A 19,706-nucleotide genomic window follows, 5' to 3' on the forward strand; every position below is an offset into this window, starting at 1 on the left:
TGACATTGTGATACGCCATGGGTAGTTTCAATTTTGTTGTGTATAAAGTCCTACTGTGGTCTAGCTAACTCAGAGGCATAACATAATTCATCCATGACCTAAGCATATGCTTTATTTATCAGCCTATACACAATCCTGATAGTACTCTTTGTCTTCCTACAGAATCTGTGCTGTTTTCTTTTCAATCCACTGTCAAGAGAGAGAACTGACCCAGAGGGATAGAGATCTCTCCTCTGGAGTTCCCCACTCATTGCGGCTACCGAACTAAATAAGTCTATTTCCTTATGACCTGAGGCCATGTTAATGAAAAGTAACTCTTGTAATTAGAGACTCTGTGGTGGTCCAAACCACCATCGCTAACCAGCAGAGAGTATGAGCTACTGACCTTCAGATCCAAGTGGAGAATGTAATGCTGGTTCAAGTAGTGGACCTCGTGGTGCCCAGTGAGTGGAGGAGACTTGGCTGGGGCTTGTGCAAGCTGTGGCTGGTGGTGGACTACTTGGTGTGCACTGCCTCTGTCTTCAACATCGTTCTTATCAGCTTCAACCAGCTCATCTCTGTCACCAAAGCGGTAAGGGCTGGGCGAGTGAGGGTGCTGCAGGGGCTCCACAGCTGCCCTTTCAGGGAGGATGGGCTGCTTGGGGCACCTGGCTCTCGCACATCAATCAAACACCACAGGAGACAGGGGGACTGAGGCAGCTCCCCTGTGCCCTGGAAATATTGCTGGGGTGATTGGCTTTGGCAGACAAGACAATTGAATCTCACTTGAATATGGGAAGAGGTACTCTGGTTTAGAAACAGGTACAGTTTGTCCATGCTGCTGTTGCAGCTAGAAGGGAACAAAGGTGCGCTTATTTCCTCACCAGCCACACTTGGATAAGCTTAAGTAGTACTACCCAGCTGAAGCAGATCATGTCCCTCAGAACATAGCAGCACACCTGCTGGAAACTGATAACCCAAGCCAGCCTGGCTGCATCCTAGCACAAAGGGATTTCCTTGCAATGGGTATCAACCCCTCAGGGAAAGTTAGATGTATACAGCTGTGATGGTTCCAGAGAGGCACTGCTGAAATCAAATGAGCTTCATTTTCACCTGGACCATCCTACCTCAGAGTATTTTGGATGGAGAAGAAAAAAAAAATAAACCTGGTAATAGATTTTACTCTTCTACACACATTTTTTTGCTTGTTCTTCAGCCTCCTGTTCCACCCACATTTCCTTAAAACATGAATTCACCTTCATGGCTCAATTCCACTTGGAGGAAATGATAACGTTTTTGGCAAAGCCATTTTAGTGGCACCGTCCCAAATCTGACCCCAACTTCATCCCAGATTTCTGCAGGAGAAATATTGTGACTGTTTGTGGAAGGATCACTTTTAAAAGGCCAAAGAAAAATTTGCTGTAACTCTCCACTATCCCTTTTCTTCCCATGTTCCTTCACAATCTTGTTGATCACATTCATCCCCACAGTTCTCAGCCGCTCACCTTCCTCCTGCGAGAGGCACTGGGGTGCCGGTAGCGCTTCCTGTCAGCGTTCTGCCCTGAGTTCAGCTGAGCCGCGGCACCGGATCGCAGCGAGTCGTGTCAGTGCCCCGCACTGGGCGCCACTGGTGGCGTATTGAAAGGCCCGGACTGCGATCGCGGTGGATCGAAGACACCTTTAGTAACAACTGAGCAAGCTTTTATCCCCTCTCATGGCTGAGGCAGCAGCCTCCAGTCAGGTTTCTGGACTTTTCATTACTACAAGAACCACAACATTCCTATACAAAAGGTTGTCCCAGGGGCGTCCTTCTGTCTGCACCTTCCTTACCGTGACGCACAAATCACATCTCTACACGACCCTCTTTTCTACTTTTTCTCTTGCTTTTGCAGCTTCTCTCCAACGATGGGCATGGCTGCTGCCCTGACTGTGGTCCAGCAGGACCCTCATGTCCATTACCATGGTCAGGGCCAGGCATGGAGCAGTCTGGCCCCAAGAGCATTGCAAGAGAGGATGCCACTCCCAATTAGGTGCTCTCCAGTTAACGCCTGCCAGGGATTTATTGCACCCAGCGTGTGCCCGCGGGCAGGCTGGGCTCTGCAAGGGGCTCCCGGCACCATTGCTGGCCCAGGGCAGCCCCTGCTTCGGAGAGGCGAAGGGTGGGACAGGGACGTGGGTGGCACCCGGGGGCCCCTCATGCCCGGGCACCGTCCCCCTCCCCGGCTTGACAAGGTCACCCTGGGCAATGCCTGCGCCAGGGCCGTGCCGGTGCCCTGACAACGGCCCCTTCCCCCGGTGCCCTGGGAATGCCCCGTTCCCCTGGACCCTCCGCTGAAGAAGCAGCAGATGTCGCTGGGGAGCCAGGTTGGACCCACAGTCTCTGGACCTCCCCCCCAGTCTCCAGAACCAGCTCCCGCCGCCCCAGCCCCGCCCGGGACCCACCCCCCACCCCGGCCCCGGTGCGTCTCCGATTCCCAGGCAGCCTCCCCCCGCCCCCCTCCCACCGCTCACTTCTCCCCTCTCGAGCGCTGCCGCCTTCCTCTTCTCATAGAGCTTGTCATTCTGCGCCCGCACCACGCCAGGCGTCAGTGGCGCGGAGGTCGCTGCTGTCACCACCACACCCCAGCGTCTAATGAAAACAACTTTAATGAACCCGGGTCATTAGCGCGCCGCTCCCCCGGTGTCACAGTTTTGTGTAGCTGGGTGCTGGGAGAGACATGGGGCTGTAGAAAATGGTTGTTGTGAGGAGCTGCTGGAATTCTCTGTGGCCCCAAAGTGTAAATATTGGGCCAAAGCGCCTCTGTGAATCACATATAGGAGAAAAAAAAAAACAACCTGCTGGCAGCTGCATTTTGCCACCAGAGAAGGGAGTGAGGAGATGTAACGAGCTGTGCAGACACGCAGGCTGGGGAGGGTCGGGGAGGAGGCGCCCCAGGTGTTGGAGAGAGAAAGATCCCCCTGCAGCCTGTGGAGAAACCCACGGTGGAGAGGGTGTTTTCCCCCTCCACAGTCCATGGAAAAGGCCAAGACCCCACCTGTGGCCAGTGGAGAGGCTCCACGCTGGATGGAACAGGTGGAGACACAGAGAAGAAGATGCTGTGACCCTACGTTGGAGCAAGCCTCTGCCAGCACTTGCAGCCCACAGAGATGAGCGAGAGAGAGATTTGCTGGGGGGGGGCTGGTGACCCCATGGAGGACTGGAGAGACATTGGGATTTATTACTGCCCCCCATAGCAGTGACCCACGGCGGGGCAGCTGATGAACAGATAAAGCCTTGTGGGAAAGGACTCACATTGGAGAACTTTGTGGAGGACTGTCTGCTGTGGGTGGGACCCCACGGCATTTATTCCACACCCTCCCCCTGCTGCACTGTGGGGGTCCCACTGTGGAAAATGCTAGGAAATGTTGCTTTTGCAAATTGAAAAGGGTTATTGTATTCTCTGTAGAAGAATTTAGGCTATATAGAAACTCACAGTTGATTGAACAAAACTGAACTTTATTGGTGTACACAACTATAACAACAATAGAAACCAGCCACAATAAGAAAAATAATCAAAATAATAATAAGTCCGGACAACAGATAACATTCAATTTTAAAGCGCCGCTCCCAAATGTGCACATCATTTTCAGCAGAAGCCTGGGTTGTCTGCCTGGAATTAAAACAATTAACAGAAAAAGAAAATCTTGATTCTTTCTAAATTATCTGAGCTTGAAGAGACCTTTTAGTCTCAGTAACACCCACCTGTCTGGTTGTTCCGGTGGGTAAAGCCGCACTCGTTCGGAAGGCGATGACAACCTGAAAGTCTAATGGCAAGGGAACAATATACCACTCCAGCCATAGCAAGGACATTGCCCCTACTGCCTGGCTATAGTGCTGTAGAAGGGAAAATTTACCACTCGTGGAGTTGTAGACGCATCCCGTGATTCAGGCGGGGGGTTTGAGGTCTCGTCTTCTCTAACGCCGGCCATTTTGTACGGCTCTCCTGCTCAACTGCGTGTTCACCTAACTGTGTGCTTTGGGAAACACACAGGCGCAGTTTTCCCTCACCACCTCCCCACAGAAAGTACTAGAAAAGGAAGCTCACGCATGTGTAAATCCAGTGAACCCAGTATTTCTGCCATGATGATGGCGCATGACAAAAAAGAAGACTCCAGCCGGTTTTGACTAGGCCTGGAGACCCATCTAAAGCTTGCTAAGTAATGGGTGATGGGGTGGGAAAGCTGTGGGCTTATGTCTCAACATTGCTGAAATATTGCATTAAGATGCTTGTAAAGGGTTAAGGAAGGCTTGCTAACAGGATAGCTTGAAGTGCCACAGCGGTGACCTCCCATAAGCGATGCCTGGCTTGAACGACTCTGCCTCACTGATAAAGAAGAAACACCAATTGGGACATAAGTTTGAGTCTAACACCGTATTTTAAGTAAAATATACACTCAAGGACTATGTGTTCTGTGGATATAAAATGACTTCTTTGACAAGTTCCAGTACCCCCTCCTCCTTATCTGTTCGATGAATTCCTTGCCTGTCTAATTGGTCACAAATGCAGGCAAAGCATTTCATTGTAACTAGTTCAAGCTCCCCCTTGTCCTTGAAGGTATACAAAACCTGCCGAAACCAAACCTGTAGTTTGGGTCAGAGTCAAGGGGTAACTGAGTCTGCGCAAGACAGAAGGTTACTTGCAGTGAGGAAGAGGAGCCATCCAACTTCATCCCCACAACCCTCAACGACCACCACCAAACAGCAGTGCGCAGGCACAGTGGGGAGGAGTTGATGGAAGTAACTTCTTGGAACTCATTTTAATATGAAGCGGGACAGGTTATGAGTATGTATAGGTGTGTGAGGTAACCTAATGATTTTTGAATAAGGATATGGTATAAAAGTGCTACAAACTCTGACCAAAGGTGTGCCTACTTTGTTAGGTCACCCGTTCTTGCAAGAATGTTTAATAAATTACTGTTTCACTAGAGTGTCTGCCTCAAGTCCTGTTTTTAGGACCTTTGTCATTTCTAACACCACCCACGGCTATTCATGTGCAGCAGGGGCTGGGGCCCTGGCACGCTGGCTCTGAGGAACCAGGATGGTTCCTGGCATCAGGTGGAACTGGGTATCCCATGGATTTAAATGGACTGACAGGGGTTTCAGCTCGCCCTGGGGGAGTGCAGGTCCTTATGTGTGAGCTCAGGGGCTGCTTCTCCTCCTCCTTCAGGGTTACACTGCCCAGACAGTCCTGGCACTGCCACCGCGGGCAAACATCCGCTCTGTATCGCTCCATCAGAGGGGCGAGGAGCTCCCGACCGCTCGCAATCAGGGGTGTCATCTCCACTCGGCCTTTGGCCAGCAACGGGAACACCCCAGGACTGGGAGCCAGAGCTCTCGTGTCCACAAGCCACCAGTTTCCAAGTCCCAGTGGCCACGTTCAAACCACCTTTGGGAACGCTCCACCATTGAAGCGGATTCCCAGTTTGCCCGGAACGAGCCGGCACCGCAGGGACCACGGGCGGTGAACCACGACGGGCGACAGCCCCGCTAAGCCCGGGAACGGGCCTGGGCTGGGGCTGCTTGCTGGTACCAGTGATTCAGTGACATGGAATAATGCTGAGGGGATGGATATAGATAGAGTTTAACAGACAATTAATTAATAGAATGTCAACTGTTTGTCGTAAAACTTGCTGTCTGGCGTAAATCTTGGTGTTTGCTGTGGTGTGATGAGTGAGTGATTGTGAAATCAAGTTACTGTAAACTAAGGAAAGGGCACCAATTTGTAGTCCCGAATCCCTGTGAAGAGATTGGTTGGAACTTGTGGTAGATATTAGATGAAGGTTGAGATCAAAAACTTCATACAGATCTGGAAGAGCAATAAAACTAAGAGAAAGGAATATGTGGGAAATTAAATATTTCCACCGTGTCTAATCTAATTGATCCAAGACGTGGCGAATCGCATGCAAACAGTTCCTGTGAACCATATCCCTTCTTTGTCTCCTATAAAGTTATGAGTCATGTGGTGTAGCAACTTTCTCCCCCTGATGTCCAATAGAGATATAGATAGAAACTCTTGATTAACTGAACAAAAACTAAACTTTATTACTATGCACAACTATAACAACAATAAAAACCAGTAACAATAAAAAAAAATAATCAAAATAATAATAAGTGCTGACAATACAAAACATTCCATTTTAAAGCGTCGCTCCCACATATCCGCATCAGCTGGAGCAGAAGCCTGGGTCCTCTGCCTAGAATTAAAACAACAGAAAAGGAAAATTTTGATTCTTTCTAAATTATCTGAGCTTGAAGAGACCTTTTAGTCTCAGTAACACCCACCTGTCTGGTTGTTCCGGTGGGTAAAGCTGCACTCGTTCGGAAGGCGATGACAACCTGAAAGTCTAAGGGCAAGGGAACAATGTACCACTACAGCCATAGCAAGGACGTTGTCCCTACTGCCTGGCTATAGTGCTGTAGAAGGGAAAATTTACCACTCCTGGAGTGGTGGGCGCATCCTGTGATTCAGGCAAGGGAACTGGGGTCTCACCCTCACCAGCGCCGGCCACTTTGTACTGCTCTGCTGCTTGACTGCGTGTTCACCTAACTGTGTTTTTGGACACGCGCAGGCGCAGTTTTCCCCCTACGTCCCCACAGAAAGTACTAGAAAGGGAAGGTTCAAACTGTAACCGTCGCAGTCTAAGCCTAAAATGATGGGTAACAATCAAAGTGGAGCCTCTAAGAAGAATCCCCTAGGGTGTGTGCTAGCCCATTGGAAGGAATTGGTGGGATCAGGAGGCACTGAAAAGAAGAAAACACTTATGAAATATTGTAATCAGTGGTGGCCTTGGTATAAATTAGAAGATGGGGCTAAATGGCCACTAAACGGAACATTAGATTACAACACCTTATTACAATGGATGTTATTTCTAAGAAGAGAAGGAAAATGGGATGAAGTTACATATCTGGATATGTTTTACACCCTCCAAAACCATCCAGAGTGGCAAAGGGAGTGTGGATTAGTCCCACCACAAGATCCTATGGTACTAGCACTCGAGAGGGAGAATAAAAAACACAAAGGTAAACTGAGGGGGTGTTGCTCGACGTGCAGTATAGGGCAGAGGTGTACCAGACCCGATAAAATTTACCAGGTACCAGAACAGGATCTGAACGACATTTTTAAGCCTCCCCCTCAGCTGCAGGAACAGGATGAGGACTCGGATGCAGCTTATACTTCTCAGCAAGTTATAGAGTCTATTTTCCACACGTCAATCTCACCTCTTTCCGGGGTGTAAACCTGACTCGCACCTTGTAGCGCTGTCCTGGAGTCAGGGTCCTGGCCAAGGGCAGCACCTGGAAGACACAGCGCTTGTTCTTCCACTGCCTCAGCAGCTTTTGTTTAAGGTACAGTGGCAAATACTTGTCCACCTGGGCACAGGAAGGAACCTTGTGAGGTCTCTTTGGTCTGTGAGGACAGACCCTCAAGTGCCCACAGTGCTCTGAGACACCGTCACGGCGCCAAGAGCACCCACATCCAGACCAGATGTGGCCACTGCAGCCTAGAACTGGAGGGAAAACCTGTGGGCAGGGCAGGCAGACGGGCAGGCACCGTCCTTGGAGGAGGACGAATGGGTGAAGGTGGCAGAGAAGTGAAACATCAGCTGCTCAACAAGTCCAGGTGAACCAGCCTTGCTGCATACCCTCCAGTCTCCCTCCCACGAGCCGTCCCCACGCGGTGAGGCACCCACAGCGGCAGAAAAGGCACGAGAGGCACAGAAAACCCAACCGAGAAGTTACGTGTCCCGCGTCGTCTCTTCCTCCCCTTCACAACAGGCTCATTCATGGTGATGGAACAGGGGACCTGGAGTTGGTTGTGGGGCTTGATGGTTTCTTCCTGACACTGTCCACACTGGACAGCAGCAAACTCCAGTCTGTCCCTGGAGACGCAGATGGATGGCTCAGCCACACTGGCACGGAGGCGGATGGGAAATGTGGGGCCTTCTTCTGCCTAGTGAGGGGCAGAGCATCCAGCTGAAGGTCCAGGCAACATCTGCTGCTGTCCCCAACCTGACAGCTGCCTCAAAAGGCCGTGCTGGCACAGGGAGGTGAGGAAGGATACAGTACCTTGATGGGCAGGACAACATTCACTTCTCCCACCGGCAGGTTGGCACTCTGCGGGTCAAAGCGCACTTCAAAGGTCTCTGTCTCACAGAAGGGCAGGTTCTTCACGCAGCCCAGATCCACACTGAAACCTTGAAAGGGTGAAAATAAAGCAGCTGAGATACACCAGCATCGTGAAATTGGTCACAAGTATGTTCAGACCGTATGGGTGTCCACAGGACTGTCAGGCAGAAGGACCCTTTGTGTCTCCAGAGAAGACAGCCACTCCTTCTCTCTTGTCACCGCTCAAAGGGAAAGGAATTTCACAGCCTGAATTCAAGACCCGCAGGGTAAAACGGAAACCCATCAGCTGAGGAGCACCAGCAATTCCTTCACCAGGCCCCCAGGAAGGATGCGCAGATCTCTCCAAAGAACTTCCAGGGAAGATTCCCCTGTGCTGTGGTGCTGCTTGGAAGACAATTTAGAGGAGACACCTGACCACCCTTCACATGCAGCAAGTCACCATCTGATGGTCCTCAAGGACCTGTTTTGAAAGCCTGTTTTGACCTCAGAGGCTGTTGTCTCAAGAGAGGCTAAAGCAGCACTGTGCCATTACGAACTCTAAACAAAGCACTTCCAAAGCACCAAGGGTCCCGTCTGCTCCCAACACAAGCTCATGGAGCGCACAAAGACACTCAGGAGATGCTCCTGGTAGCCAAGAGCAGAAGATGCTGAGAGGTGACCAAGGTGATCAGCCCACGGAGCCCCCGCAATGAAGCGTCAGGGCAGCCCAGGTGGCTGCACACTGCGGGCCAGGAGAGTTCTGGCTGCAGAGCACCGAGCAGGGGGAGGAAGGAAGAGAAAACGATGCAAAAGAGCACTCAAAACCCTTCCCCGTGGCCCCAGCTCATCTGTCAGAGACAGGTCCTTCAAGCCCGCGGGAAGTCTCTCCAGCATGGGTTACCGGTGCCACACAGAGCCCGTCCGTCGGCGCAGAAGGACGCGGGGAGCTGCCCGGGGTTGGTGATCTTCACGACGTGCGTGTGGATGTCACCAAGAACGACGTGGCCAAAGTCCAGGATGTACTCGGGCAGCTCCACTCTGGAAGGAGAAGCAAGGACAGTCCTTAAGGTGGAGGAGGATGCAAACAAAGCAGGTGCTTCTGTAGTCACTGCTGGAGAAACTCCAGCCCATGAAGCCCAAGGTCTGATCTTCTGCTAAGAAGACTTTGGTACGTCACGGGGCACCCAGGTCCAAGCTTTTATCAGCTACTAACAGGTTCTTAGAATAAAATGAGTTTAAACAGACACTGGGCACAACTCCTCTGCTGTGAAAAGCCACTGGAAAAAAGTCCTCAGGCTGCTCACTGGTAGCACGTCCAAACTGTCAGGATCAACCTCCTTCTCAAGTCCCCAGCTATTCCCAGAGACAAGGAGCTCCCAGGAGCAGGGGCGCACCACTGTGCGCTACCATCAGAGCACAGGGGCCCTACTAACTTGAGAAGCCTCCGACGAGCACACTGGTCAAAGGCAGCGTCCTCCAGGGAACCGGAGGAGAGAGCTTTCTGCTGCTCCAGGGCGTGCTGCTCTATCAGCATGTTCTCCATCTCCATCTGCACCCCAACGTCCAGCTGAGGAAAACAAAGACAGTGGCTGGTTAGCAAAGGGAAGTTAATCCCACCCTGCTCTTGGTAAGAAGCAGGAACAAGTCCTTCACTCTGAGGGTGGTGAGACCCTGGCACAGCTTGCCCAAGGAGGTGGTGGAGGCTTCATGCCTGAAGACATTCAAGGATGAAGCTTTGAGCAACCTCATTTACTTAAAGGTGTCCCTACTCGCTGCAGGGGGTAGATGGCCTCTGGATGTCCTGGCCAATACAGTCTATGATGGGGTCCTTCTGTCCAGCTGCTCAGAATCTGCCAGGACCATATCTGAAGGGAGATGAACTCCAGCACCTTCGCCTGCTCAGCCACCCTTATGCAAGCTGATCTGACCAAACAAGTCAAGGACCTGCCAGAGCTCCAAGTAGCTGCCTGTCCCCAGCCGCTGCCAGGGCAGCTCAGACAAAAGCTCTCTCCATGAGGGAACCACATCAGCGCTGACAGCTCTTGGAGACACATCTCAGTTGCTTGAGCACAGTCTTCAGGACCTCCCCCTCGGGCACTCAGGAAGCTCAGGCACCCACGGGAAGGACCACTACCAGAGGAGCCCCATGTTTGTGGCCAGCCCAGGGGAGCCAGCTGCAGCGTGCAAGGGGGACAAGTGACACAGAGAGAGGGTGGCCCCTGCCAAACAGGGCAGCAGCCGGTCTCACCACAGTGCCAGAGTCGTCCATGGGTGGCTTGCTGGCCGTGGCCTCCCCGACAACCACCGCGTCGTCTCTCTGGCTGTCTCCTCCAAGCTTTTCTATTGCCTCTTTGAGGATGTGCTCATAGTTCTCATTTCCTGAAGGAAGAAAACAGCCACAAATAGAAGTGTGGGCGCAGCGGCGTCCCCGTTAAAGCTGGGAAGCTCCACACCCCCAGCGTTGGCCCTTCCCACAAACACATTCCTCCAGCAACGCATGGAAAGAGGATGCTGCTTTTCTTCTATGTTCTCTCCCACCCATCTTCCTCCACACAAGGGAGCATCTCATCCCCCCCACCCCTGCCCAAATCCCTGCCAGCCCACATTACAGCTTTCCCCAACACTGCTTTCTAGCTGTCCCCTTTATCCAGGCCACCAACAGATGACACTGGCCAGGATGGCTCTCTGGAGCAAAGCCCATGTGCTTCTAGAAAGCAACCAGAAGAACAACAGCCCTGAAACCTCCAGGCTTGGTGGAGGTGGGTGTGAACTGCCCTATGAGCATGATGACACAGGGGGGCAGAAAAAGACCCCCAGGGGACCTCCCCGAGAAGCAGTCAGACAGTGCTCACCTTTGATTCTCCTAGGAAGGTCCAAATAAATCCTGGGAAAATTCCCCTCTCCTTTCAGCCTGATCTCTTCTGGCTCCAGGTGACCCACTTGGATCTGGAAGGTCCTGCAGAAGACTCCAGGCACTCCCGGCAGGTGATAGACAGTGAGCACTTGCTCTCTGCCAGGTCCAATGTAACCCTGGAGGTGTGGAAGAAGAGGAGGGGAATTCAACCAGAGGGCTTGGCAGAGGGGTGGCTCAGACCACCGGTAAGCTGAGATGAGAAGGCACGTTGCAGGTTCTCACACAACACATCGCCTTCCAGCTTCCCTGCATCCAAAAGCTCAAGTCTCCTACACCGGGCTGTGGTTTGTCCTCCTGCCAACACTGCCCACCCTCTGCCAGACCCAAGCAGCAAAGAAAAGCCCTTCTGCCAGCTGCTGTGGAGGAGGAGCGGCGTGCCCAAACTCTCAGCAGGGCCAGCAGCTCCTGTCACGGCACTGCAGTGGCTCCCAGGCTGGTGTCCAAGAGCCTGACCTCTTACTCATGAGCCCAACCAACAGCTCCTGCCTGGGTGGTTACACCGAGGGTGCATGGCACTATCTAGACTCACAGTGACCTGCAAACTTACACCCCTGGAAAAGCAGAGGCAGAGGCTCGGACGAGCTCCAGGGATGAAGGGGTTCCCCACAAATCCCCTCCTCACTGGGCTCCTAGAGAAGAGCTGTCTGAGCCTGGAGTTGGGCTCATGCCAAGCAGGTTGAGAGCCAATACAAACAGGTGGCAACACTGCTCAGGGGACAGGGCACAGCCACAGCTCTTCTCAGCTCACTGGGCTGGACCTTCAGCTCCCTGCTCCCCCCCACGCCGCAGGGAGAAGCTGCTGAGCAGGACACATCCTGCCTCTTGGTCCCCGGAGCCCCGGACTCCAGCTCCCAACACGGCATCTGCAAAAGCAAGTCCTGCCAAGCTGCTTGCACAGCAGCAACTGCCCAGGGCCAAGCAGAGCCGTGTCCTCTGGAGCAGTGTCACCCCTTGCAGGAGACTGGCACGAGGACATGTGAAAGCCATTTGGCCTCCTCTTCCCATTGCCAGGAGGGACACGGATAGGAATGCTGCTTCAGCTGAGGGATCCAGGCAGAACCCAGGCACTGGGACAGGGGATGCTACGAGCTGGAGGAGCGAGGGGCCGGCGCGAGTTCCGACACAGGAGCTGCGTGCCCAAGAGTGGGACTATTTACGTCCTTAGTGCTGACAGGAGGCAGGCAGGGACCTGGAGGAAGTCCTGTCCCACCACCCAACGCTGAGGGGAAGGAGACGCTCAGGAGACCTTGCACCATCCCGCTCCAGTGCCGCTACCAGCACAACTTCACCTGGTACAACTAGGACTCTGCTTGCCCAACCTTTTGTTCCTCCCCTATAACCCCCTCCTGGGCAGCCTGATGTGGAGCCAGCGTCAACCCCTCGTGCTACTCACGGTGCTGGGCAGGACCAGGGGCACGCCAGGCTGAGGACTGTCCGCGGTGGCCGTGCTGGGGCTCAGCACCACGTAGGTGAATCCCATCTTCCCGCTGTTCCGCAGGGTGACCTCTGATTTGGTGACTTCGGTAAACAGCTGGAGAGAAGACAGAGGGGCGGGAAACTGAGGACACACATCTGGATGTTGGCAATCTCCTCCTGCTGACACTGGGATGAGAGCCGATGGACACAACGCAGGAGAGAGGCAGAGGAAGAGGAGGGACGGGCACCTGACTCTCCCAGGCCAACCTGAGGAACCCACGCAGGGATTTATGGCAGCGCGCAGAGGTGCAGCAACCACCACAAAAAGCTCAGTAATAAACTGGGGGATGCCCCACTGCTGGAAACGTCTGGTCAGGCTGGATGAGGCTCTGAGCAACCTGACCTTGTGGAAGATGTCCCTGCTCAGTGAAGGTGGACAAGATGACCTCTAAGGTCCCTTCCAACCCAAACTGTTCTAGGATTTTAAGATACAAGTCCTCAGCACTTTAAGGCGTCATCTGACAGCCAGCTGAAACACAAAGGAGGACCATGGCTCCCACCAGGAAGCTTCTTCTGTTACCAGCCCCCTTGAGCTGTGGGTGCTCAGTGGTCTGGACAGCAACCCTTAACTAGTGCCAAGGACCTTCTTGGCCGAGCCCCTATTCAGTCTCTGATCCATCTCCAGTGAGCTTAGTTCCCTCGGACTTCCCCCACTTCTCAAATTGATGGAGCCCTGGATGGAGCCCTGGATGGAGCAGAGCCTCTGCAAAGGCTCCAAGGAAATTCAGGACAGATCAAGGCAACCGCCCCATCCAGCATGGCCAGCCCACCGTGCTCTCAGTCACCATCCCTTGACCCACTTGTAGGGCATCACTTGTCTTTACGAGGGAGCCATGTACGTGCTGGGATGCCTGGATTCTGCTGGCACTGACAGAGAGGCACTAAGGAGGCATTTCAGAAGGAAAGGGATTTGCAGAGCTTCCAGGGACAGCAAACCAAGGACACGGGGCAAGACGTACAGGGCCAACAGCTGGCAATGTTGGGGGGGCTGACTGAAAAGAGGTAAAATGGGGATTGTTCTGGGACATTCTCTCACACGGTGACTGAAGCCCATGGTAACGTTGTTCCTGCTTCCTTTTGTTGGTCTATGGAGAGCACTGAAAGAGACCATCTCCTTGGACCCCAGGATCTGGGAGCGGATCTGCAGATGGATGTCTCAGGGCACATCTCCCTGGAGATCACCACCTGCCCTGGGAGCCAGAGTTCATTGAAGAGGAGGGATTCCCAGCTTCAGGAAGGGCAATGGAGATGACCATTAAAACCAGCTTGGACACAGGACCTGTTACCCCAAAGCTGCACCTCCAAGCCAAACAACCAAAGAAGCCAGTGAGAGTCCTGGACCTCGGTGGGCAGCCACCTGCCAGGGATGGTCTCAAGGATTCCTGCCAAGAGAAGCGCCTGGTACCTGCAGCCCGCAGTCCATCTCCGTGCTGTCCAGGAGGTAGTGGATGAGCGAGGCCTCCCCACGCAGCGCAACCTCATAGGTCGGGCCTCCCTCCACGCGGCACAGCGCCGTGACGCGGGCAATGATGTCTGCATGGCCAGAGAAGGTGACCCTGACCCGCTCGCTCTCGCCCGGCTGCAGCACGCCGTACAGCGGCAGGATGTGGAAAACCTGGAGGAAGGGGAAGAGACACTGAGACATCAGCTGTGGAAATGGGTGCAGGAGAGGAGGGAGCCACTGCCTGGAGCAAAGGACAGACATGGCTGGAGGGCCTCTTCCTCAAACCCAGTCTCATCCTGCAGCCACCCTGCTTAAAAGTGGGAAGACCATGGGGAAAATCTTTTCCCATACTCAGTAATGAATGTGTTAATTAATACTCCACGTTAGAGTAATTTGGGAGGTCTCTTGGCAGCCAGAAGCTCTCTCTGCTGCAGAACGGGCCTCCCACTGCCTCCAGAGGAACATCAGCGCACGTCCTTAGGGCCACCAGTGTGACCACGGAAGAGAGACAGGTTCCCACTCACCTCGTCCACCTCCATAGTGGGGAGCTCCAGACCGACAGATGACCTCAGCTGCTTGATGGTCACAGAGCTCTGAGACTCCACAGTGCTGTCTGGCTCCGCAGCACCCTCTGGCTCTGCAGCACCCTCTTGCTCCGCAGCACCCTCTGGTAGAGGCTGGAAAACAAGTGCCATGGGCTGCAGTAAGCAGCTGGTGGGGCTGAGCCAGACCACTCCGCTCGTGGCTCGACCACCTCATCAAGCCAGGAAGCAGCTGAGATGGGACCTGGGCGCAAGCCAAGTACAGGTATGTCCCTGCCAATGCTTGAGCATGGGTCCAAGCCCACCCGCAGATGAGACACGGGCTCCAACTGTACATCCTACACGCCAGCTTGCAGGAGGAAGCGGGGTACACCAGGCGCTCAGGGCTGGCAGAGACCCCAAGGGTTCCATTGTGCAGCCTGGTGCCAGCCTGGGCCTGTTCGCTGCTGCCCGAGGAACATGCCAGAAGCCTGATGCCTGGGACAGGGCAGCTTCTCTGTGACAAACCAGGAGTACAGCTGCAAGCCAAACTCCACCAACAGGAAAATAAGGACTTGGGAAGCGCTCGGCGCAACTCTCCTGTTCTGGGTGGTGCTTTGTTTCCTCTCCTGCACTCATCAGCTGAGGAGCTCAGCTGGGGGACTCTTTTCCACAGGCACCTTCCTGAAGAAGGCAGCCGAGATGGGTTCCTATCTTCCAGCAGTGAGGAGCTGGTGTTTAACCTCAGAGAAGCCACTGTCCAAAAGGAACCTTGGCCCTGGGCTTCTAACCCCCTGCTTATAGATGAGGGCTTTGTGGTTGCTCTGGAAGTTTAAGAGGTGAAGACATGCTTTGTGCTATGGCCTTGGCCTCAGCAGAATCTACTACAAAGATTTATGGGGCATCTCCCCAGGAGATAAGGTACTGGGGAGGGCAGAGTCTTCTCATCTTTCCATGCTTTTTGTGGTCTCTATGTTTCCAAACCCAGCAAAGCTTCACCTAGCACGTGTTCCCAAAGATCCTGACAGCACTTTCCTAGGCCTGTGGTGTCCCACAGAGGTTACATGTGCGTGCGTTACTCTGAGGGTGGGGAGGCCCTGGCACAGGGTGCCCAAGGGGCTGTGGAAGTCCCATCCCTGGCAGGGTTCAAGGCCAGGTTGGATGGGGCTTTGGGCAACCTGGGCCAGCAAGGCTGTCCCTGCCCATGACAGAGGGTGGGATTTGATCTTTAGAGACCCTCCCAACCCAAAGGCTTCTGGGATTCCAACTTCTCCCTCCCCACAGGCCTGCATCCAGCCGCTGGCCCTGCTGCCAAGCCCACTCTCCGGGCAGCAGAAGGAAGGGTGGCATGAGCACGGGCCCTCTGCAGTAAGCTGGGGGAGGCAACGCTGGTGGGAGGTGTAGAAAATCACCTACCTCTGTTTCCAGGGTGTCATCTGCATCTGGTGGCTGTGGGACAGAATCCCCCACCCCTGCCAGGGCTTCAAGTGGTTCCTCCACACTCCCATTCCCGAGGATGCTCTCTGAAGGTGCTGGGCACTCCAGCTGAGCTCCCTCCTCCTTTGGTGGTTTGGCTTTTGTGAAAGAAGTTGGTGTTGGAGGAGTTAACCTGGAAAACAACAAAGCTTTGATGGTGGAGCTGCAGTGGGAAGGAGGGAGGGCAGCAGGAGCAGCTCCTTGGCAGGATCTGGCACCAAGCTGGGAGCTCAGCAGCTCCATAAGCCGGTCAGAGCAGGTCAGTGCTTGGGGATGATGCCAGTATAGCGGCGGTGCCGGCAGCCGGGTGCAAGGAGCAGCAGATGGGGACAGGGGTGAACACCTCACCGGGGTGGGGAGCGTGGCAGCAAAGGGAGACACACACGAACCCTGCAACAAGCCCAGACTGGAGGGCAAAGGGACAGAGCCAGGCAGCCATGGGCTGGTACAGACCCAGCAGCACCCTCCCAAAAGCACCTGCCACCCCAGACCCTGCCTTCCCCACCTGCAGAGCCACGGCAAGAAGTTCTGTGGCTCAGCCAGACATAGATGCAGAACATCTCCCCAAGAGTGACCCACAGCCGCGGGTCGGTACGAGCAAGCAGCGACGCTGGTGGCTTTTTGTACGTGTAACAAGGCAGGATGGAGCCAGAGCTGGAATGGAGCCGGGGCTGGGATGGGTTGGAGCCTCCAGCCTGCTGTGCCTCAACTGGACAGAGCCCAGCACTGCACGGGACACCCAGGTACCTCAGCTGCCTTCGGGCAGCCTGACTTCTTCTGGGTGAGAAGGGAGGTGCCTGTGCCAATGGGACACACGCACCGGGAGCGCCTGGAGACTCTCCAGCCACACACCAGTCTGGCCACCATTCTGTCCATCTCACCGTCACCAGCCCTGACGGTTGATTCCCTCCATGTCAGACCCCGTTAGTTTCATCTGATAATTTACAATACCAACAGTGCTTAACGTGGACCAGAAAAATAGATCTGACATGCTGCCCTTCTGCCGGGCTCTTAGTGAGCAATGTGAGGTGTTAATAGCTTGGAGACCGTCTTCATTTCCAGCTCTGCCACAAGGATCACATGGTGTCTCCTGAGGGACCCTGAGAGAGCACATTACCACTAAATTAACATGTGGAGCAGAAAAGGGAGCTGTCCTAAATGGCCGCAGCGCTAACGAGCCAGCAAAGGGGCAATGCCAAACCCTTTGGAGCAGAGGCTGCAATTAAAACTGCCCGGAGTCAACTTCTGACCTATGCAAGAGAGGCCACAGCGGGAAGAACCGCTCGAAAACGCCTTTAGAGATGCGCTACAGCTCAACTGAGAGATTGCTCTTGGGCTTGGAAAGCACAGGCCAGTACTGGGTGGCCCTGGTGCCCAGGGACGTGGGGACAAGTCCTCCTACTGACACCTACTGCTGCACCCAAAGCCGCAGCAGAACCCGCCGGAACACACAACACACAACGAGCGCCGGAACACACGCAACAGCCGCTGTGTGAATGCCATGGGCAGCAGAACACATGAGAACTCAGTTCAAGGTGGCACTTGCCTCAAGCCGTGGAAATCCCCACCTCAAGCTGTGGAGAAGCCCCACTCCCTGGGCACCTTCCCTGCCTGAAGCTGGGAGGTGCTTTTTCCACAAGGGAAAGTGAAAGGGATTTGTCGGATGCTACACAAACCATCTCAGGCTTTGCAAAGGACAAACGGGACAGCGGACGAAGAGCTTCAAGGAGAGGTGCACGTACCTCAGGTGGCTTGTGGAGTCGTCCATCAGGAACAGCCAGTGGTACTGGACGGGCAGCGGGCTGCAGTTGGTCATCTGGATGTGGCGCTCGTGTTCAGTGTCATTCAAGACGCAGCCAAAGTCCAAGGTTGTGGTCTGGATATGGAGATTTGGGAAGAAGACTTCTCCCCGAATGGTGACTTGCTCCTCGTGAGGGTGCTCAGGAAACTGTATCTTCAGAGTTTTCTCTGCTTCCCAACTATTCCAACCCTCTTCAAAAGCAGGGTTAAACCCGATGGAGAGATTAAGTTCCTTCCCGGTCCCCAGCTTTATGGGCTGCAAGAAGATGACGAGTATTAACCACTGGTGTGATGAAGTTCCGAGGTCTGGTGGCACAAAACGCCTCAGTGTTCAAAGTGCAACCCCAACGTGGGCTTCTTGCTTCAGCCTTCGTTTTCTTTACAACGTGCCCCTGACCGTGCAGCACAACTTTCTTCTCTGAGACTCTCAGGCTCACCCCCTTGTGCTCTGCACCCATAATGCAAGAGGGAAATAAATCCTGGCGTGCCCTGACTCTAGAGGAACCCCTTTGTCTTCACACTCAACATGAGCCCTAGGGCACTGTGCCCTCAGCCTGGAGAGGGCTCATCACCTGCATGGCAACGGTGGCCATGCTTCCAACATGTCTCTAGCAGAGCCCATGTCTGACACCTCCCACTGCCAGCAGCGCAGGTGACAAGCGCCTCGGCCTTCCCAAGGGCAGAGCTGCCCCCAAAGAGAGCAAGCAGCTCTTCAGGTCACCCAAGGAGGGCTTCCAAGAGACACCTTCACCTCACGGTTGGCCCACACCTAGGTTCCTGCTCCGAGTTGTCTTAGAGCCAGGAGGTATTTCCCCATTTGAGGTGGTCTTTTCTCTCCTTTTCAAACCTGATGCTGTTCATGCCAACTGACTGCCAATTCAAAGGAATAACCACCTCTCCTGGAGGGCTTCCCAACGGAAACGCACCCCCACCCCCCTCCCTCTTCAAACCCCACCAGCGGGAAGGTCTGGGGCTGCTCACCTGGTCTGGCAGGGGCTGCTGGGACGCACTGCAGACCCAGAAGGGTTGCTCTACCATCAGGACGATGCTGAGCGGTAGGGAGGAGGTGTTTTTTAAAGAGAGAGGCTTGTACTGAAGGCTCAGGACATCGCTGGGTTGCTAAAGACAAGGGGAAAAAACAGGGAGGGGGGTGAGTCACCGCCCTTCGGTGAAGTTAAGCAGTCCCACCTCTAAAAACACGGTCGCTTTGCTCACAGACCACCTCACGGGGGGTTTGGGGGGTGAGGAGGGCGTTTGGCATCCATCGGCCACAGCGACCTGCTCTCCCGCCCCAGTCCCAACACAGGAGCATGGCTGTGAGAGGCCCATGCTGTTCTTGTGGGTCCCACACACCTGGCCATGGGCTCAGCAGCTCGATTCTGCCTCCAGCTCAAGAAAGGCAAAATAGAGCTGGAGAGATGGTCCCCAACCCCACAGGGGAGAAATAATCATCTCAGTGTTGATGGCAATAGCTTGGTCCTGCTCAAACCAATGGCAAAGCCCTGAGGACTTGGAGAAGATGTTTAACTTCCTTCCCTGAAGGCCATCACACCCCTCCGTGGGCTTTCAGTCCTCAGCCATGCTACTAAACACCAGGACCCAACCCAGAGACCTACCTTCTCCACCCGGAAAGACATTGCTCTGGGCGACACTTGCAGGCTGGGAGCAATGAACTTGCACGTGACAGCCACTTGCATTATCTTTCTCTTCCCAAACTGGTTCCCCACGATGGCATGACACACCAGCCGCTCCTTCACTACCTGTGGGCAAGAGTCACGCGTCACCCACCAAGTGCCAGCAGCGAGCCCAGAAAACACCATGGAATTTGCAAGCCGTGGACACAGAAGGAATTTGATAGCCTGGATAAACCCATGCCATGGGATCTTGGCCATCAACCCTCCACAACTATTACACTGCCATAAAGCTACAGTCACTGGTCTCCTTGCTAGTCCT

At 54.1% G+C, this 19,706-nt stretch overlaps 1 protein-coding gene across 1 annotated transcript in view; it reads right to left on the minus strand.

The window, feature by feature from the left end:
• Positions 1 to 5,886: 5,886 nt before the first annotated feature.
• The window catches only part of LOC311204282 (hydrocephalus-inducing protein homolog), a gene marked incomplete at both ends in the record, with an annotated part of 31,810 nt that continues 17,990 nt past the window's right edge, over positions 5,887 to 19,706 (minus strand). Inside the window, 12 exons of the mRNA XM_084280729.1 lie at positions 5,887 to 5,959; positions 6,302 to 6,363; positions 7,238 to 7,312; positions 7,746 to 7,967; positions 8,084 to 8,211; positions 9,024 to 9,160; positions 9,556 to 9,689; positions 10,371 to 10,501; positions 10,975 to 11,152; positions 12,430 to 12,567; positions 13,918 to 14,127; positions 17,656 to 18,009. Coding sequence (XP_084136855.1) covers positions 5,887 to 5,959; positions 6,302 to 6,363; positions 7,238 to 7,312; positions 7,746 to 7,967; positions 8,084 to 8,211; positions 9,024 to 9,160; positions 9,556 to 9,689; positions 10,371 to 10,501; positions 10,975 to 11,152; positions 12,430 to 12,567; positions 13,918 to 14,127; positions 17,656 to 18,009 — 1,842 coding nt within the window. The remainder of the gene's footprint in view (positions 5,960 to 6,301; positions 6,364 to 7,237; positions 7,313 to 7,745; positions 7,968 to 8,083; positions 8,212 to 9,023; positions 9,161 to 9,555; positions 9,690 to 10,370; positions 10,502 to 10,974; positions 11,153 to 12,429; positions 12,568 to 13,917; positions 14,128 to 17,655; positions 18,010 to 19,706) is intronic.

Source organism: Gallinula chloropus, assembly GCF_964237585.1.
Source record: "Gallinula chloropus genome assembly, contig: HAP1_SCAFFOLD_253, whole genome shotgun sequence".
NCBI classification, from domain to species: Eukaryota; Metazoa; Chordata; class Aves; order Gruiformes; family Rallidae; genus Gallinula; species Gallinula chloropus.